This window comes from Anarhichas minor, unplaced genomic scaffold, assembly GCF_050575085.1.
Source record: "Anarhichas minor isolate MPS153535 unplaced genomic scaffold, ASM5057508v1 ptg000021l, whole genome shotgun sequence".
Classification (NCBI taxonomy): Eukaryota; Metazoa; Chordata; class Actinopteri; order Perciformes; family Anarhichadidae; genus Anarhichas; species Anarhichas minor.
The window spans coordinates 70,821-90,000 of NW_027466467.1; the positions used below are offsets into that span (position 1 = coordinate 70,821).

Below are 19,180 nucleotides of genomic sequence, written 5' to 3' on the forward strand. Positions count from 1 at the left end.
TAGTAGATCACTTCACACTCTGACGAGTCACTGCTAATAGATCACTTCACACTGAAGAGTCGCTGCTAATAGATCACTTCACACTCTGACGAGTCACTGCTAGTAGATCACTTCACACTGACGAGTCGCTGCTAATAGATCATTTCACACTGAAGAGTCGCTGCTAATAGATCACTTCACACTCTGACGAGTCGCTGCTAGTAGATCACTTCACACTCTGACGAGTCACTGCTAGTAGATCACTTCACACTGACGAGTCGCTGCTAATAGATCACTTCACACTGAAGAGTCGCTGCTAATAGATCACTTCACACTCTGACGAGTCGCTGCTAGTAGATCACTTCACACTGACGAGTCGCTGCTAGTAGATCACTTCACACTCTGAAGAGTCGCTGCTAATAGATCACTTCACACTCTGAAGAGTCGCTGCTTATTCACAGAGTAGATCACAGAAATAACCTCCTCTGTTTCTCTTAGGTAGATAGCTGATGACCTGCAACGTATGCTGAAACACCAAAGTTCACCAGTCATGCACCATCACGGGAACAAGTCTAGTCACAAGCTAAATCCGTCATGTTCATAGATATTTTATATTAAATGTAGTTTGAGGTGATTTACTCTCATGTAGAGCTGAAATGATTAATAAATAAGTAGATACTCAACAACTTTTTTGAAAATCGATTCTTAAGTAATTTTCCAAGCAAAAATAATCTATCAGCACAACTACGATGCAAGAAAACGCACACTTCCCCTGAAACCTCAATTGTTTCCATAACGATTATTCTTCTGCCAGAGAACTACGAGTCCAACAACTGAAAACAGACAACCGAACCATTTTTTCAGAGCACTAAAATTTAAATAACGTATCTGCTGCATTGTCCTTTTTGTGCTGTGTTCTTCTCCGATCAGATTTGTTGCTGTGCCTTTTTTAATTTTGACGACTTGCTTAATATCAGATCAATATCTAACGTTTTTTTTGTCCTTTTCTTCAAAACTTTTTCTTTCTCTAATTTAATATTCATTTTTCAACTTGCTGCGATTTCTTGTCTGTGAATGGATGAATTAACTTTGCCCGCTCTTCTGTTTCTCTTTTAAAAGACTCAACTGGTGAACGTCTGGATTACAAAATGCAATACTTTCATTTCAGAACATAATACTGAATGACACAATAGAGCATTTAAATGTAAAATGACCCAACATTCTGTTGCTGCTCTTTGGTTATGTGTGTGATGAAATCCTTCAGTCATTGGGCATTTTGTAATTCAATGTTTCACTGTGTCACTTTAACTCACCTCTGATCTGTTGTGTTTTATTGCAGACTGAAGTCATCGTCACATTTCTCACAGAAACTCACATTATTAACCTCGCTACCCTTTATCTTTCTCTCTCTCTTTTTAACTTTCTTTTTCCCCAACATCCACTCCCGCCCTCCTCCTCTGTAACATCTCATCCTCTTCCTCTCTCCCTCGTCCTCCTCAGGCCGCTTTGCTGAACTCCTTCCCGGCGATCTTCGATGAGCTGCTGCAGATGTTTACGGTGCAGGAAGTGGCAGACTTTGTGCGCGGCACTCTGGGCAGCATGCCGTCCACGGTGCACATCGGACAGTCCATGGACGTGGTCAAACTGCAGTCCATCGCCCGGACGGTGGACAGCAGGCTCTTCTCTTTCCCAGGTGAAGGTTCTAGTTAGAACTACTTCTGATTTGTTCTTTATTAAGTGAGTATGTCGGTAAACAAATGAGAGGGAATCTTTCAAAATAGCACCTGAAAATATTCGTCTTACTCCGAGCTGCTACGTCCAAGAAACAGTAGACAGTGTCACCAACACGCTTAGAAATCTTTCTGTAGTATCATTGTTATTATTACTACTTTACAATCTTCACATATGATGTCAGCTTATGTTCGGCAGAATGTATTTATAACTCTGTGAATCTGTGTCTCCTCTGAACAATAGATTTAGGCCTCAATCTGCTTTACTTAATGTATTACTTAATAATATTCATCAAAGTATATCAGCTCTACAGCTCTTTACTCTGCATGCAAAATACCGTTAACTCATTCAAACACAAATAATAAATCACTCAGTCATGTTTATGAGGCTAACCGCTTACAACTGTTTGAGCCACAGAGCCCATGTTCAGGCACAACTAGCATCAAAACCACATGCAAATACATGTCTTTTTGTGTGTTTTTTTTGTGTGTGTGTGTGTGTGTGTGTGTGTGTGTGTGTGTGTGTGTGTGTGTGTGTGTGTGTGTGTGCCCTCAGAGTCTCGAAGGATCCTGCTTCCTGTGGTCCTGCATCACATCCATCTCCATCTGAGGCAGCAGAAAGAGCTGCTCATCTGCTCTGGAATCCTCAGCTCCATATTCTCTATTATCAAGAACAGCTCAATGGTAACACACACACACACACACACACACACACACTTAAATGTAGGTAAATGTGTTTCCACCCGATATATCTGATATCTGTTTCACTGAGGCTCCTCCTGCTCTTTCTTCTTCTTTCCTCTCAACTCCTCCTCCAGGACACGTCGGTGCAGGAGGAGGTGGAGATGATGGTGGAGTCCCTGCTGGACGTCCTCCTGCAGACGCTGCTGTCCATCATGAGCAAGAGCCAATCGCAGGAGGCGGTAAGGGGTCAACGCTGTCCGCAGTGCACCGCGGAGATCACTGTTAGTAACTAACAATACGACTACTACGACTTCACCTCCTGCATCCCGCCTCCTCCTCCCTCCATCCGCCTCAGGGCTGGGCAATGTTTTAATGATTAAAGTTCCTTTATACTATCGTAACGTTTCAAAATCCTCGTTCACAGTTCTCACATTAGATTTTATTTTCTCACAAGGTGAGAGTTGTAATAATAATAATGATTTTGTTCCGTTGTACTAATTTAATACTTGTAAATATAAATAAAGTTAATAATAATAATTGATAATAATTGCCCTCCCCAAATCCATCCATCCTGTCGCTGACCCATCTGTCCTCCAGCATCTTGTTAGCGCTCTCATTAAACATGTCTTCATCCTCCTGCTGCTCCTCCTCCTCCTCTCTGTCTGCACGCTTGCATGGATCAGCAATTCATATTAAAGCTCATCTTTACTTCCTGTGTTTGTTATATTGTAGAGCTGTATGAGACATGTGTACTCAGTCAGGTTTACTTCTTTCTCTGTTTCATATGCAAACTCAAGACATTTCTTAGTGATTGATTGTTACATGATGACATCTTTGGTTTAATCTCAGTCAGCTCCTACTTGCACCTCCTTCTGCATGTTCACAAGGAGGCTTTGCTGAACAGAGAGCTGCAGGATGACGTGTTTCTGGAGTCCAACAGGAAGTCATCATCACTGGTTCCCTCCACAAACAGCCAATCAGATTCTTCCATGTGATTCTGATTATTACATAACATAATCTTGTTTATGATTCTTCCAGGTTTAGTTCATCGAGATCATCTTCACTACTGAACTCCACTCTGTTGATGTAGTAAAGTAAAAAGCTAACATTAGTCTATAAAGGAACTCCACCACGGTCACATGACTTCACGTCTCCACCACTAAGCTAAAGGAGGACTAGTGTCCTAGTGAGGACGTTTAGTCGTCTCAGTTACACTCTTTTTAGGATTCACCAGAGGGGCGTTCACTGACCTGTTTATATATCAGAGAACTGCATCTCGACACCTCTTCAGCTTCTGTTAAACACAGACCTTATTTCAGACTTCTCACCAGAAACACATGACTTGTAGAAGTGGAGGGAACAGGAAGTGAAAAGATGCTTTTAGGGTTCACTCCTGCAGCTCTCTATTCTGGGCTTCATGTCCTCCAGCTGGTGTTCAGAGGAAAATCAAACCATCCAACAGGAAGTCCACTCTACTGTCTTCACGACCACTGATTGGAAGCTCAAGTGACAGATAACAAAATTAAGATCAAAGATTAACAAAGTTAAATTCCATTTTTCCACTTCATAAACATTATTCTGTTCATGCACATAAACGCATCGCTACATTTTCCTTCCACTGACTTTCATTGGTGTGTTTAAAACTTCAGAATGAAAGTGAAGTAAAAGGAACCGACCTGTTTGATTTGTCTTCTACCACATTTACATTAAAGAAAATAAACCATCACAGCAGATTGTTTTTAACCATCCCGGTATCATGGCACGTCGTGAAATAGTCACGAAATGCAATCTATTGGTTTAGTGGACAGAGACACTAAATGTCTGTTTTTTTTCGTGTTGCTCAGGACGAAAATAATGTCAACAGAAATTCAATTAGGATCCTTATTCATGGGACACACAACATAAATGCATCAGTCAGAGCAACATGCGTACTTTATAAAATCCAAAAAGACGACTATTGGTGGAAACAAGGGGAGGTGGATGAGTCCAACAAACTAAGACCACCCAGAAGACGAGTGTTTGCACCACATTGTTGTTTTTATGGTGGTGGGTTTGTTGCCTAAACTTAACTTTTGTTTTTAAAGTTGTGCCGAATGACACGAAAAACCAATAGATTGCATTTGGAGACTATTTCACAAACTGCTGGGAGTTGTTTTGAGAGTACGTGACAGACAGTCGGCTCACATCATGCACAGTTACAGGCAAGTGAATAGGGATCAGTTTGGAAAAGAGCCTTTTGTTAATCTGCTGTTATCATCTCTGATTGGTCGCCTCCTGATTGCTGCTCCCATGTGATTGGCTCTCATGCCTTTCCCCCCTGTTTCCTATTGGCAGGGAGAGTACGTGTCCTGCCTCCTGTCCCTCCTCCGCCAGATGACGGACATCCACTTCCAGCACCTGATGGAAAACTTTCAGAGCAAAGAGGAGCTCAAGGTAAAACTACTTCACGTCCCTGTGCAGCATGACAACAAGACTGAGGTCAACTCCGGCCTCTTGAATAAACGCCTCCTTCCTCCTCTTCCTCTCCTCAGGAGTTCTTGTTGAAGATTTTGTGTGTGTTCAGGAATCTGATGAAGCTCAGTATTTTCCCTCGGGACTGGAACGTCATGAGGCTCCTCACCAGCAAGTAAGATGACCACACACGTAGCAATGACACACACGTAGCAATGACCACACATGTAGCAGTGACCACACACGTAGCAATGACACACACGTAGCAATGACACACACGTAGCAATGACACACACGTAGCAATGACACACACGTAGCAATGACACACACGTAGCAATGATCACACATGTAGCAGTGGTCACACATGTAGCAGTGGTCACACATGTTCTTGTGTCTGCATGACTCGAGCTGTGTTTGTGTGTGTTCCCGTTCTGCAGCATCATCCTGACCACGGCTCAGTACCTGTCACCTGCTCTGCACAAGAACTTCACTGAAGCGGAGTTTGACTTTAAGGTACTTTAACTGACACACATTCACCGTAACGTGGGACAGAAATTGGCGGTTGATCTACTTTTGTTGCTTTAACATGATTCACTGTCTGACTGTATGTTGATGTCTCTTTGACATCGTTCTGTATTTAGCCATGAAACTTAAACTTAAACTTACATAAATCTGAACACTGGATAAAGCCAGTTTCAAAATGTAATGTAAAAGGTTTTTACATGTTGGATATCTCTTCAGAAAATACGACAACATTCATAAAATAATGTTTTTAGTGATAAAATGTTATATATATATATATATATATATATGAGTGTGTGAATGCTGTGTGAACAAACCTCTCTGTGTGAACCTTCAGCACACAGAGAGGAATGAAAGAGTGAAGTTTGGTGAATGTAAGAGCTGCTGAAGTGGAGATTTATCATCAGAGTCTGAGAACAAACTCATTGAGAGGAAACGTCCTTTAAAGAGACGTTTAGTTACATTACAGACATTTAGAGACTCTACAGGTGAACACATGAACTCATAGATATCACCATGAAACTTCACCACTTCATCACTCACATTAAGAGGAGTATTTATTATGTTACAAGTTTTCTGTAATGTTATGTTTAAATATGCAAATGAGGCATTATGTAACGGTAACTTTTGGTGAATTTAGTAGAAATCTACAGACGTAAACAGACAAAGTAGTAAAATAAATGTTGTATTTCCTCTAGTCTGACAGAAGACGAGTTGTGGAGGAAAGATAGAACAACATCTCTAAACTGATCAGTGCATGAATTATGTTTTTGCCTGGAGAGTCTAAACCTTCAGAGAGTAAAAGAAGTAAAACATATATTTTCACTCTGAACCAAATGAAATGGAACAAACATCTGTTGATTTACTGAAAGCATTAGATCATCAGTCAGAGGTCAGAGGTCAGAGGGCTGCTGGTGGTCACACACGGAGGAGCTAACGTCCACTTCCTGTTTATGTGTAACAGCTGATCTGAGCACAGCAGTGAAGAAGGATGTGATCATAGGAGGCTCAGGGAGAGAGAAGACAGTGAATCATCGTTACTCACAGCTCTAATGTTGTGCTCGACTTTCACTTTCACACACACTGAGAAGCTGAACAATGAAAGCTTTGTGATTCATTCATAATGTCAGTGATCGTTTGATGTGTGTGAACAGGTGTGGAACTCCTACTTCAGCCTGGCGGTGCTGTACATCAACCAGCCCAGTTTACAGCTGGAAAGCCTGAGTTCTGCCAAGAGGAAGAAGGTCTTAGACAAGTAAGGACACACACACACACACACACACACACACACACACACTTACAGACATAACTGTCGTCCTCCTGCTGTGTCACCTGCAGCTAAATTGCTGCTGATGTTGAAATAACCTGATGTTTCCTATTTGAAGTGAAGCAGCTTTACAAACGACCACCAAACAGTCCCAGAGTCCCATAATAACCCTCCTCAGGCACCGAGGAGTTTATTGTTTCCTAAACCTAACTCAGTGGTTTTGTTCCCTCTGCAGGTACGGAGACATGAGGGTGATGATGACCTACGAACTCTTCAGCATGTGGCAGAACCTCGGTAAGATCTCTACTAAACAGTCCAGCAGATGTTAGTGATGCACCTCTGAGCTGGTTTATTAACAACAAGACCCAAAGAAGAAGAAGAACGGCGTCTTCAGAGCTCAGTCTTTAGTTCACATTACTTTACTTGTATTCAGTCTCTCGACTCTGCAGCCAGTTTAAAACAAACGTCCTCAGACGTTTGAATCACAAACTGTTCTTGTAACAATGTGTAACAGTCCTGTCTTGTGTTTAAGTCTTACACACTAGATGCATCACACCAGATACGTTCTGACGTAGAGAACGTTTTAACTCACGTGACTGATGTCGTCCTGGATTTATATTTGTATTGTCTTTGTCTCCAGACAACATGAAACATGGTCAATACGAGCTGACATAAAGCTTCCTGAAGGCCTCTCGTTAGATATCAACGTGTTTCAATTCTGGTTCACAACCTCTGCTTCTTCTTCTACTCTCTATTTACTGGTAGATTACAGCCATGTGTAGTCTATAGCGCCACCTTCTGACCAAACTAGCCGGGTTTATTCGCTCCAAATCAGTTGATGGAAACACTCCTAATGTGCATTTCCTTTTTAAAAATATTTAGCTTAAAGCTCACTCGACAATTGAATGGAAACACGGCTTGTGTCTATTTCAACCTTTCCTGTTGATGCTTGGACTTTAGTTTGAATGTATTGTTGGTTATCGTCTGAGTGGCTGAAGGTGAGCGGTTACTTGTTTGTCGGGTTCGTAGGTGAGAATAAGATCCACTTCATCCCCGGGATGATCGGTCCGTTCCTGGGAGTCACGCTGGTCCCTCAGGTGGAGGTACGCAACATCATGATCCCCATCTTCCACGACATGATGGACTGGGAGCAGCGCAAGAACGGGAACTTCAAACAGGTACGGAAGCTGTGTAGAGACACCTAGAGACACGTGACCACAGGTGTTACTGATCTCATCTGAATGGATTTATGTGTTGTGTTTGTCGCAGGTGGAGGCGGAGCTCATCGACAAGCTGGACAGTTTGGTGTCTGAGGGGAAAGGAGACGAGAACTACAGGGAGCTCTTCGGTTTGCTGTAAGAAACATCTTCCTCAAAGTCTTCTCTCTCTCTCTCTCTCTCTGTCCTCTCTCTCTCTCTCTCTCTCCATCCTCTCTCTCTGTCTCTCTCTCTCTCTGTCCTCTCCGTCCTCTCTCTCTCCGTCTCTCTCTCTCTCTCTCCGTCCTCTCTGTCCGTCTCCTCTAACAGAAGCTAGCTCTCAGTCCTGCTCTAACCTGCTGTTTGTGTGCTCTGCTCTGTGCTGCTGGACTAGAACCCAGCTCTTTGGTCCTTACCCGAGGTACGCATCACTCACTCACAGAGACACATTCAGTGTGGAGCCGTAGTACATACGTGTTCCCTGCTGAGTCTGCTAAACCTGCAACATGTCTCTAAAGGGTTTATAGTGTCATGCATGTCAGTCTCTGAACCGTGTGCTTCTTTTGATTGTCAAAGACATAAATGCAGTAATCCTTCTAAGATAGAATATCTGCACAATATTCTCACTGAGCTGTTAAAGTAGATCCTGCACGTTCACGTTAACGGGATCATTTTAAGAATCCAGTGATTGAAAATGGAAGCCGGCTCTATGTTGGTGGAGGAGGCTTCATTACTTTATTATTAAAGGTTTCAGGATCATGACCACTGTTCCTCTCAGGGCTCAGATGTAAGATGATATCTCTGAGATCTTTAATATGTTTGTGAAACAGTTCGTCGTCTGACTTTTGTCTGTTCTTCTTGAAGTCTGTTGGAGAAGATCGAGCAGGAGACGTGGAGAGAGACGGGGATCTCCTTCGTCACCTCCGTCACCCGGCTGATGGAGCGACTGCTGGACTACCGGTAACACACACACACTCACACACACACACACTCACACACACACGCACGCACGCACACACATGAGCGATTATGTTACATTTTAACGATAAAACAACTACAGCTCCCATGAGGCTTTGCAGAGTGACAGTGAGCCTCGTGGTTCATGTTAGATATTGTGGATCCAGAATGTAACACAGTTTTCTTCGGCCCACGATGAACTCGTCCACCGAGTTCTGTGAAAATCGTGCCGATGTCGAACTGTTTGAATTAGATGATATTGAAGTGTTTGTTCTTTTCTTCAGGGACTGCATGAAGGGAGATGAGACGGAGAACAAGAAGATCGGCTGCACTGTGAACCTCCTGGTGAGATTCATGATGTTTAACTCTGTTCATTCAGATTCCGTTCCCTGTAACAAACCTGTTAGTGTTTAAAGACCTCACAGCAGCAGATCTGGAACCTGACTGAGAAGCTTTACGTGTGAACTCGTGTTTTTTATCTTCTTAGAATTTCTACAAATCAGAGATCAACAAGGAGGAGATGTACATCCGCTACATCCACAAACTGTGTGATATGCATCTGCAGGCTGAGAACTACACTGGTACACACACACACACACACACACACACACCTACACACACACACACACACACCTACATACACAGCACACAGCACTCACACTCACACACACACCTACACACACACCTACACACACACCTACACACACACACACACACCTACACACACACACACACACACACACACACCTACATACACAGCACACAGCACTCACACACACACACACACCTACACACACACACACACACACACCTACACACACACACACACACACACACACACACACACCTACATACACAGCACACAGCACTCACACACACACACACACCTACACACACACACACACACACACACACCTACACACACACACACACACACACACACACCTACACACACACACACACACACACCTACACACACACACACACACACACACACTCACACACACACACTCACACACTCACACACACACACTCACACTCACACACACACTCACACACACACACACACACACACCTACACACTCACACTCACACTCACACACACACCTACACTCACACACACACACACACACACTCACACACACACCTACACTCACACACACACACACACACACACACCTACACACTCACACACACACACACACACACACACACCTACACACTCACACACACACACACTCACACACACACTCACACACACACCTACACTCACACACACACACACACTCACACTCACACACACACAGCACACAGCACACACACTCACACACACACACTCACACACACACTCACACACACACACACACTCACACACACACACACTCACACTCTGTGTTTGACTGCCGTCCTGCCCCACAGAGGCTGCCTTCACGCTGCTGCTGTACTGGGAGCTGCTGAACTGGGACGAGAGGCCTCTGAAGGAGTTCCTGCATTATTCCGCTCAGACAGAGTGGCATCGCAAAGAGGGGCTCTGCCGAAAAGTAATCCACTACTTCAACAAGGGCAAGGTGAGAGGATGAAGCTGCACACACACACACACACACACACACACACACCAGACGTAAACGTTGAGTCTTAATGGACGAAGTAACTGACAGAATGTTACAGAACAAATCCGTCATTTTATAAAATATAAGATTTGAGTTCAGGGTGGTAAAAAGGTAAAACGACAATCGAAGAAACTCCCGAACTAAAACAAATAGGAGAAAATTAAATTACAAAAAAGACCCAGAGACACAAAGATCTAACAGACGAAACCGACACCAGGAACAAGAGGAGCTCATTACCTCAGTACACATTGTAAACATGAGTTTATGGTTCTTTAGAGTGAAGTCAAAGCTTCATGTTTAACCTGCATTCTCTCTAGTGTCCACCAGGGGGCGACTCCTCTGGTTGTATAGAAGTCTATGAGAAAATGACTCTACTTCTCTCTTGATTTATTACCTCAGTAAACATTGTAAACATGAGTTTATGGTCTCAATCTCTAGTTTCAAGTCTTCTTCAATACTGCATGATGTTCATTTAGTACATTATGGTCCATTTAGAGTCAAACAGACCATAAAGCAGGGGATGCTTTAGGGCGGGGCTACACGGTGATTGACAGGTCTCTACCAGAGATGTTGTCCGTGTTTTTTAACTTTAACCCTTTCAGTGTGTTTTCACTTCAGGAAAGTTAATTGTAAAAAAGCATCAGCATTCAGTTTAACTTAGCTCCTCCCTCTCGTGTCTTCTTCTTCTTCTTCTGGGTACAAAAACAAGTCAGCGGCTTAAAAGAAAGCAAGAAGGTAATACTCAGAAAATAACATGGCGACGGCCAACAGCCAAGATGGGAATGACAAAAAAATCGAAATAGCATTAAAAAACAAGATGGCTACGGTCGAAAAACAAAATGTAAAAACCAAGTTGGCGACAAACAAGTCCACGACATCTCAGACGGAAATATTGTACTTTTTTATTGCAATACATTTATTTGACACTTGTAGCAACAAGTTTATTTTTACATAAAAACATATGACATGCTTTTTGATATGATGCACACCTGTAACACCTGTCTACACAGAGGTATATGTAAATGTGTGTGTGTGTGTGTGTGTGTGTGTGTGTGTGTGTGTGTGTGTGTGTGTGTGTGTGTGTGTGTGTGTGTGTGTGTGTGTGTGTGTGTGTGTGTGTGTGTGTGTGTGTGTGTGTGTGTGTGTGTGTGTGTGTGTGTGTGTGTGTGTGTACGCACCAGTGCTGGGAGTTCGGGATCCCTCTGTGCAGAGAGCTGGCCTTCCAGTATGAGTCGCTGTACGACTACCAGAGTCTCAGCTGGATACGGGTGAGCTTCACGACTCTGTAATCAGTCAGAAACCCGACTCCTGTGAGACTTCATTCATGTTCTCGTTCGTGTTCTCCTTTGTGTTCTCCTTCATGTTCTCCTTCATGTTCTCCTTCATGGTCTCGTTCATGTTCTCGTTCATGTTCTCCTTCATGGTCTCGTTCATGTTCTCCTTCATGTTCTCCTTCGTGTTCTCCTTCGTGTTCTCTTCATGTTCTCCTTCATGTTCTCCTTCATGTTCTCCTTCATGTTCTCCTTCATGGTCTCGTTCATGTTCTCGTTCATGTTCTCCTTCATGTTCTCTTCATGTTCTCTTCATGTTCTCCTTCATGTTCTCCTTCGTGTTCTCCTTCATGTTCTCCTTCATGTTCTCCTTCATGTTCTCCTTCATGGTCTCGTTCATGTTCTCCTTCATGTTCTCTTCATGTTCTCTTCATGTTCTCCTTCATGTTCTCCTTCGTGTTCTCCTTCATGTTCTCCTTCATGTTCTCCTTCATGTTCTCCTTCATGGTCTCGTTCATGTTCTCCTTCATGTTCTCCTTCATGTTCTCTTCATGTTCTCTTCATGTTCTCCTTCATGTTCTCTTCATGTTCTCTTCATGTTCTCCTTCATGTTCTCCTTCGTGTTCTCCTTCATGTTCTCCTTCGTGTTCTCCTTCGTGTTCTCCTTCGTGTTCTCCTTCATGTTCTCCTTCATGTTCTCCTTCATGTTCTCCTTCATGTTCTCCTTCATGTTCTCCTTCATGGTCTCGTTCATGTTCTCGTTCATGTTCTCCTTCATGGTCTCGTTCGTGTTCTCCTTCGTGTTCGCCTTCGTGTTCGCCTTCGTGTTCTCCTTCGTGTTCTCCTTCATGTTCTCCTTCATGTTCTCTTCATGTTCTCCTTCATGTTCTCCTTCATGTTCTCCTTCATGTTCTCCTTCATGGTCTCGTTCATGTTCTCCTTCATGTTCTCCTTCATGGTCTCGTTCATGTTCTCCTTCATGTTCTCCTTCATGTTCTCTTCATGTTCTCCTTCATGTTCTCTTCATGTTCTCCTTCGTGTTCTCCTTCGTGTTCTCCTTCATGTTCTCCTTCGTGTTCTCCTTCATGTTCTCCTTCGTGTTCTCCTTCATGTTCTCCTTCGTGTTCTCTTCATGTTCTCCTTCATGTTCTCTTCATGTTCTCCTTCATGTTCTCTTCATGTTCTCTTCATGTTCTCTTCATGTTCTCCTTCATGTTCTCTTCATGTTCTCCTTCGTGTTCTCCTTCGTGTTCTCCTTCGTGTTCTCCTTCGTGTTCTCCTTCGTGTTCTCCTTCGTGTTCTCCTTCGTGTTCTCCTTCATGTTCTCTTCATGTTCTCTTCATGTTCTCCTTCGTGTTCTCCTTCGTGTTCTCCTTCATGTTCTCCTTCATGTTCTCTTCATGTTCTCTTCATGTTCTCCTTCATGTTCTCTTCATGTTCTCCTTCATGTTCTCTTCATGTTCTCCTTCATGTTCTCTTCATGTTCTCCTTCATGTTCTCTTCATGTTCTCCTTCATGTTCTCCTTCATGTTCTCCTTCATGTTCTCCTTCATGTCTCTTCTGAACCCTGAAACACGTTTCCTGATGTGATCGAACTCATTGATGAGGAAACATACGTCTTGATGTCTCTGACTTCTGTATTTCACTGTCGATGTGAAACAAATCTAAAGTCACGCTCTTCCTCCTCCTCATTCTTTGTGTGTGTGTGTGTGTGTGTGTGTGTGTGTGTGTGTGTGTGTGTGTGTGTGTGTGTGTGTGTGTGTGTGTGTGTGTGTGTGTGTGTGTGTGTGTGTGTGTGTGTGTGTGTGTGTGTGTGTGTGTGTGTGTGTGTGTGTGTAGAAAATGGAGGCAGCGTATTATGACAACATCATGGAGCAGCAGCGTCTGGAGCCGGAGTTCTTCAGGGTCGGATTCTACGGCAGGAAGTTCCCGTTCTTCCTCAGAGTGAGATAAACCTTCATCTGTTAGAAGCTTCTGATCAAAGACCTCCAGAAGTAGAACGTCTGAAAATGTCATTAATAAAAACAGACAATATAGCCTCAATTACCCTCTGAACCAAAAGCAGTTTTGGGGCGTTTTTCTCTCTGTGTTCAGTCAGAGTGTCTCCTCCTTGTGGTCACATGACTGTTGGTCTCACATGAATCAATCATGACGTCATAGTTTCACAATTTAATGTTTTTACACAATCTGGTTAAAGTGAACTCTTTATCTTTATAATGAGCTTCGGTTTGGCCGCTTTTTCTGACAGAAGCGTTGATCACACATGATGTGTTCGAGGACCGTCTGAAAGATGGAAATCTGACTGTAATGACAGCTGTTACACCTTGTGTCTGTGATGAACGGTGTAGGTTTAGTGATTGTTTAAAGAAAACATACTTTTCCATCCTGAGGGCTCTCTGGTTGAGTCTAAAAAGTCTAAATGTTGTGTTTCTGCTTTTAAAACTCTTTTACTCCGGTTTGTCTCCAGAACAAAGAGTTTGTCTGTCGCGGCCACGACTACGAAAGGCTCGAGGCCTTCCAGCAAAGGATGCTGGGAGAATTCCCACAAGCCATTGCGATGCAGCACCCCAATCAGCCCGACGAGGCCATCCTGCAGTGTGACGCTCAGTGTATCCTTCAGCTAGAGACGTCATGAGCATTACTCTAGAGATATGAAGTTATATAGAAGTGTGCACGCTGACCTCCGGTCAGATCAAAGCAGTCTGAGTCTCCGTCCAGATGTTTCTTTGACCCGCTGGGCTCAGACCTCCAGATCTACGCGGTGACTCCGGTGCCCGACAGCGTCGGCGTCCTCCAGATGGACCGAGTCCCCGATCGCATCAAGAGCTTCTACCGGGTCAACAACGTCCGGCGCTTCAGATACGACCGGCCGTTCCACAAAGGACCCAAAGACAGAGACAACGAGTTCAAGGTGAGCTAAAGACAGAGACAATGAGTTCAAGGTGAGCTAAAGACAGAGACAATGAGTTCAAGGTGAGCTAAAGACAGAGACAACGAGTTCAAGGTGAGCTAAAGACAGAGACAATGAGTTCAAGGTGAGCTAAAGACAGAGACAACAAGCTCAAGGTGAGCTAAAGACAGAGACAACGAGCTCAAGGTGAGCTAAAGACGGAGACAACGAGTTCAAGGTGAGCTAAAGACGGAGACAACGAGTTCAAGGTGAGTTAAAGACAGAGACAACGAGTTCAAGGTGAGCTAAAGACAGAGACAACGAGCTCAAGGTGAGCTAAAGACGGAGACAACGAGTTCAAGGTGAGTTAAAGACAGAGACAACGAGTTCAAGGTGAGTTAAAGACAGATACAATGAGTTCAAGGTGAGCTAAAGACAGAGACAACGAGTTCAAGGTGAGCTAAAGACAGAGACGATGAGTTCAAGGTGAGCTAAAGACAGAGACAACGAGTTCAAGGTGAGCTAAAGACAGATACTATGAGTTCAAGGTGAGCTGGAGACAGAGACAATGAGTTCAAGGTGAGCTAAAGACGGAGACAATGAGTTCAAGGTGAGCTGGAGACAGAGACAATGAGTTCAAGGTGAGCTGGAGACAGAGACAATGAGTTCAAGGTGAGCTAAAGACAGAGACGCCGAGTTCAAGGTGAGCTAAAGACGGAGACGACGAGTTCAAGGTGAGCTAAAGACGGAGACGACGAGTTCAAGGTGAGCTAAAGACGGAGACGACGAGTTCAAGGTGAGCTAAAGACGGAGACGACGAGTTCAAGGTGAGCTAAAGACAGAGACGATGAATTCAAGGTGAGCTGGAGACAGAGACAATGAGTTCAAGGTGAGCTGGAGACAGAGACAATGAGTTCAAGGTGAGCTAAAGACAGAGACAATGAGTTCAAGGTGAGCTGGAGACGTTCTACTGGTTTTATTCTCATGAATGTGATTTCTCAGATCACATCGAGGGAATTTCTGCACAGTTTGTCACAAACTTCCACTTGGACTCAAAGATCAACTGATCAGATTTTGGAGGTCAAAGGTCAATGTTTATGGCCATGACTCAATAATGAAAATGCTAATTATGACAATTTCACATAAAAGTCTGATAAGATGAAATGATGAAGGGACATTTTAAACAGAAAACAAACAAAACGGTGATTCTGGTTTCATGATGTTTAGTTTTTAAAATGCAGAATGTTCGTCTGAACATTTCTGTGAACGGCTCAAAGGACTCGTTACTGTAAACATGAACAGACGTTAATGCACTGGTGGTTAAACTGTTCATCACAATACTCACTTTTTATTGTCGCTATAGAAATAGAAACAGAGGAATATATACAAATGCAAAACAAGTTACTTATTCCATTCATGAAATGGATCTACAGTACAGACACAGAACCAAATGAGCACATGAATCAGCATGATGTACGCTTTATTCATTTTAACAGGTGGAATGAATGCTAGAAATAATACACAAAGAGAGAAGAATATACAAATACTGTGGTTCATAGAAGAGCCTGATGTGTTCACAGAGTTCATCTCTACCTGAGGTTTAACAGTTCTGGATCTTCTGAAGATGCAAATGATTTGATGATCTGGTGATAAATAATAAGAGTTTATATTAAATATTAAATGTTTCTCTGTAGATCAGATGAGAAGGAAATACAGAATACACAAGAGCTTTACAGCGACACTTTGAGTTTAACAAATAAAAACATTCGGAGAATAAAAATTCACCAGAATGTAGTAAATTAAATGTTTGATGCTCAAAATGTCCTGAGGTGACTTGTGGACAGTTTGTCTCTTGTTGTTGTCTCTCAGTGTTGAGGTGACTTGTGGACAGTTTGTCTCTTGTTGTTGTCTCTCAGTGTTGAGGTGACTTGTGGACAGTTTGTCTCTTGTTGTCTCTCAGTGTTGAGGTGACTTGTGGACAGTTTGTCTCTTGTTGTTGTCTCTCAGTGTGGAGGTGACTTGTGGACAGTTTGTCTCTTGTTGTCTCTCAGTGTGGAGGTGACTTGTGGACAGTTTGTCTCTTGTTGTTGTCTCTCAGTGTTGAGGTGACTTGTGGACAGTTTGTCTCTTGTTGTCTCTCAGTGTGGAGGTGACTTGTGGACAGTTTGTCTCTTGTTGTTGTCTCTCAGTGTTGAGGTGACTTGTGGACAGTTTGTCTCTTGTTGTCTCTGTGTTGAGGTGACTTGTGGACAGTTTGTCTCTTGTTGTCGTCTCTCAGTGTTGAGGTGACTTGTGGACAGTTTGTCTCTTGTTGTCTCTCAGTGTTGAGGTGACTTGTGGACAGTTTGTCTCTTGTTGTCTTCTCTCAGTGTGGAGGTGACTCGTGGACAGTTTGTCTCTTGTTGTCCTCTCTCAGTGTTGAGGTGACTCGTGGACAGTTTGTCTCTTGTTGTCCTCTCTCAGTGTGGAGGTGACTCGTGGACAGTTTGTCTCTTGTTGTCTTCTCTCAGTGTGGAGGTGACTCGTGGACAGTTTGTCTCTTGTTGTCCTCTCTCAGTGTGGAGGTGACTCGTGGACAGTTTGTCTCTTGTTGTCGTCTCTCAGTGTTGAGGTGACTTGTGGACAAGTTGTCTCTTGTTGTCCTCTCTCAGTGTGGAGGTGACTTGTGGACAGTTTGTCTCTTGTTGTCTTCTCTCAGTGTGGAGGTGACTCGTGGACAGTTTGTCTCTTGTTGTCCTCTCTCAGTGTGGAGGTGACTCGTGGACAGTTTGTCTCTTGTTGTCGTCTCTCAGTGTTGAGGTGACTTGTGGACAGTTTGTCTCTTGTTGTCCTCTCTCAGTGTTGAGGTGACTTGTGGACAGTTTGTCTCTTGTTGTCGTCTCTCAGTGTTGAGGTGACTTGTGGACAAGTTGTCTCTTGTTGTCCTCTCTCAGTGTGGAGGTGACTTGTGGACAGTTTGTCTCTTGTTGTCGTCTCTCAGTGTGGAGGTGACTCGTGGACAGTTTGTCTCTTGTTGTCCTCTCTCAGTGTGGAGGTGACTCGTGGACAGTTTGTCTCTTGTTGTCCTCTCTCAGTGTGGAGGTGACTCGTGGACAGTTTGTCTCTTGTTGTCCTCTCTCAGTGTGGAGGTGACTCGTGGACAGTTTGTCTCTTGTTGTCCTCTCTCAGTGTGGAGGTGACTCGTGGACAGTTTGTCTCTTGTTGTCCTCTCTCAGTGTGGAGGTGACTCGTGGACAGTTTGTCTCTTGTTGTCCTCTCTCAGTGTTGAGGTGACTCGTGGACAGTTTGTCTCTTGTTGTCCTCTCTCAGTGTGGAGGTGACTCGTGGACAGTTTGTCTCTTGTTGTCCTCTCTCAGTGTGGAGGTGACTCGTGGACAGTTTGTCTCTTGTTGTCTTCTCTCAGTGTGGAGGTGACTCGTGGACAGTTTGTCTCTTGTTGTCCTCTCTCAGTGTTGAGGTGACTCGTGGACAGTTTGTCTCTTGTTGTCCTCTCTCAGTGTGGAGGTGACTCGTGGACAGTTTGTCTCTTGTTGTCCTCTCTCAGTGTGGAGGTGACTCGTGGACAGTTTGTCTCTTGTTGTCCTCTCTCAGTGTGGAGGTGACTCGTGGACAGTTTGTCTCTTGTTGTCCTCTCTCAGTGTGGAGGTGACTCGTGGACAGTTTGTCTCTTGTTGTCCTCTCTCAGTGTTGAGGTGACTTGTGGACAGTTTGTCTCTTGTTGTCCTCTCTCAGTGTGGAGGTGACTCGTGGACAGTTTAACTCTTTGTTTGTTGCGTTGTGTGTTTCAGAGTCTCTGGATCGAGAGGACGACTCTGATCCTGTCTCACCCTCTTCCTGGTATCTCTCGCTGGTTCGAGGTGGAGAAGAGGGAGCTGGTGAGTGAATGTTAAACATGATGTCAGACTGCTGTAAAGCTGGACGTGGTCTTTATTTAATCTTCTTCATCCGTCCCTCAGGTGGAGGTGAGTCCGTTAGAAAACGCCGTCTCTGTCGTGGAGAACAAGAACCAGGAGCTGCGGACTCTGATCAGTCAGTACCAACACAAGCAGCTTCACGGGAACATCAACCTGCTCAGCATGACGCTGAACGGGGTCATCGACGCTGCCGTCAACGGAGGAATCGCCCGATACCAAGAGGTCAGAGGTCAGACAGGAAGTCACTAAACGCTCAGCTGGTCTCAGACAGGAAGTCACTAAACGCTCAGCTGGTCTCAGACAGGAAGTCACTAAATGCTCAGCTGGTCTCAGACAGGAAGTCACTAAACTCTCAGCTGGTCTCAGACAGGAAGTCACTAAATGCTCAGCTGGTCTCAGACAGGAAGTCACTAAACTCTCAGCTGGTCTCAGACAGGAAGTCACTAAATGCTCAGCTGGTCTCAGACAGGAAGTCATTAAACGCTCAGCTGGTCTCAGACAGGAAGTCACTAAACCATCAGCTGGTATTTTATACAGACGCTGCAGCTCAAAGTGCTGTTTATTTTATCAAATACGTTTAAACAGAAAAGCTTTTTAAAAGTGTTCAGAAGAAAGAATCAGTTTCGCTCATTTAAATGATTTCAACAGATGAATAAGAAACGGAAACATTTTACTTTTAAAGGGGAAACACAATACTACACAATACTAC

At 43.9% G+C, this 19,180-nt stretch overlaps 1 protein-coding gene across 1 annotated transcript in view; it reads left to right on the top strand.

Moving 5' to 3' along the window:
* The window catches only part of dock3 (dedicator of cytokinesis 3), a gene marked incomplete at its 5' end in the record, with an annotated part of 96,900 nt that overhangs the window by 67,543 nt on the left and 10,177 nt on the right, over positions 1-19,180 (top strand). The window contains 21 exons of the mRNA XM_076096374.1: positions 1,480-1,672; positions 2,266-2,393; positions 2,528-2,674; positions 4,728-4,826; positions 4,925-5,019; positions 5,282-5,357; positions 6,521-6,621; positions 6,869-6,927; positions 7,663-7,811; positions 7,903-7,988; positions 8,224-8,250; positions 8,694-8,789; positions 9,071-9,131; positions 9,274-9,367; positions 10,206-10,354; positions 11,578-11,664; positions 13,507-13,611; positions 14,135-14,276; positions 14,412-14,578; positions 18,346-18,432; positions 18,514-18,693. Of these exons, the coding sequence (XP_075952489.1) occupies positions 1,480-1,672; positions 2,266-2,393; positions 2,528-2,674; positions 4,728-4,826; positions 4,925-5,019; positions 5,282-5,357; positions 6,521-6,621; positions 6,869-6,927; positions 7,663-7,811; positions 7,903-7,988; positions 8,224-8,250; positions 8,694-8,789; positions 9,071-9,131; positions 9,274-9,367; positions 10,206-10,354; positions 11,578-11,664; positions 13,507-13,611; positions 14,135-14,276; positions 14,412-14,578; positions 18,346-18,432; positions 18,514-18,693 (2,328 nt within the window). The remainder of the gene's footprint in view (positions 1-1,479; positions 1,673-2,265; positions 2,394-2,527; positions 2,675-4,727; positions 4,827-4,924; positions 5,020-5,281; positions 5,358-6,520; positions 6,622-6,868; positions 6,928-7,662; positions 7,812-7,902; positions 7,989-8,223; positions 8,251-8,693; positions 8,790-9,070; positions 9,132-9,273; positions 9,368-10,205; positions 10,355-11,577; positions 11,665-13,506; positions 13,612-14,134; positions 14,277-14,411; positions 14,579-18,345; positions 18,433-18,513; positions 18,694-19,180) is intronic.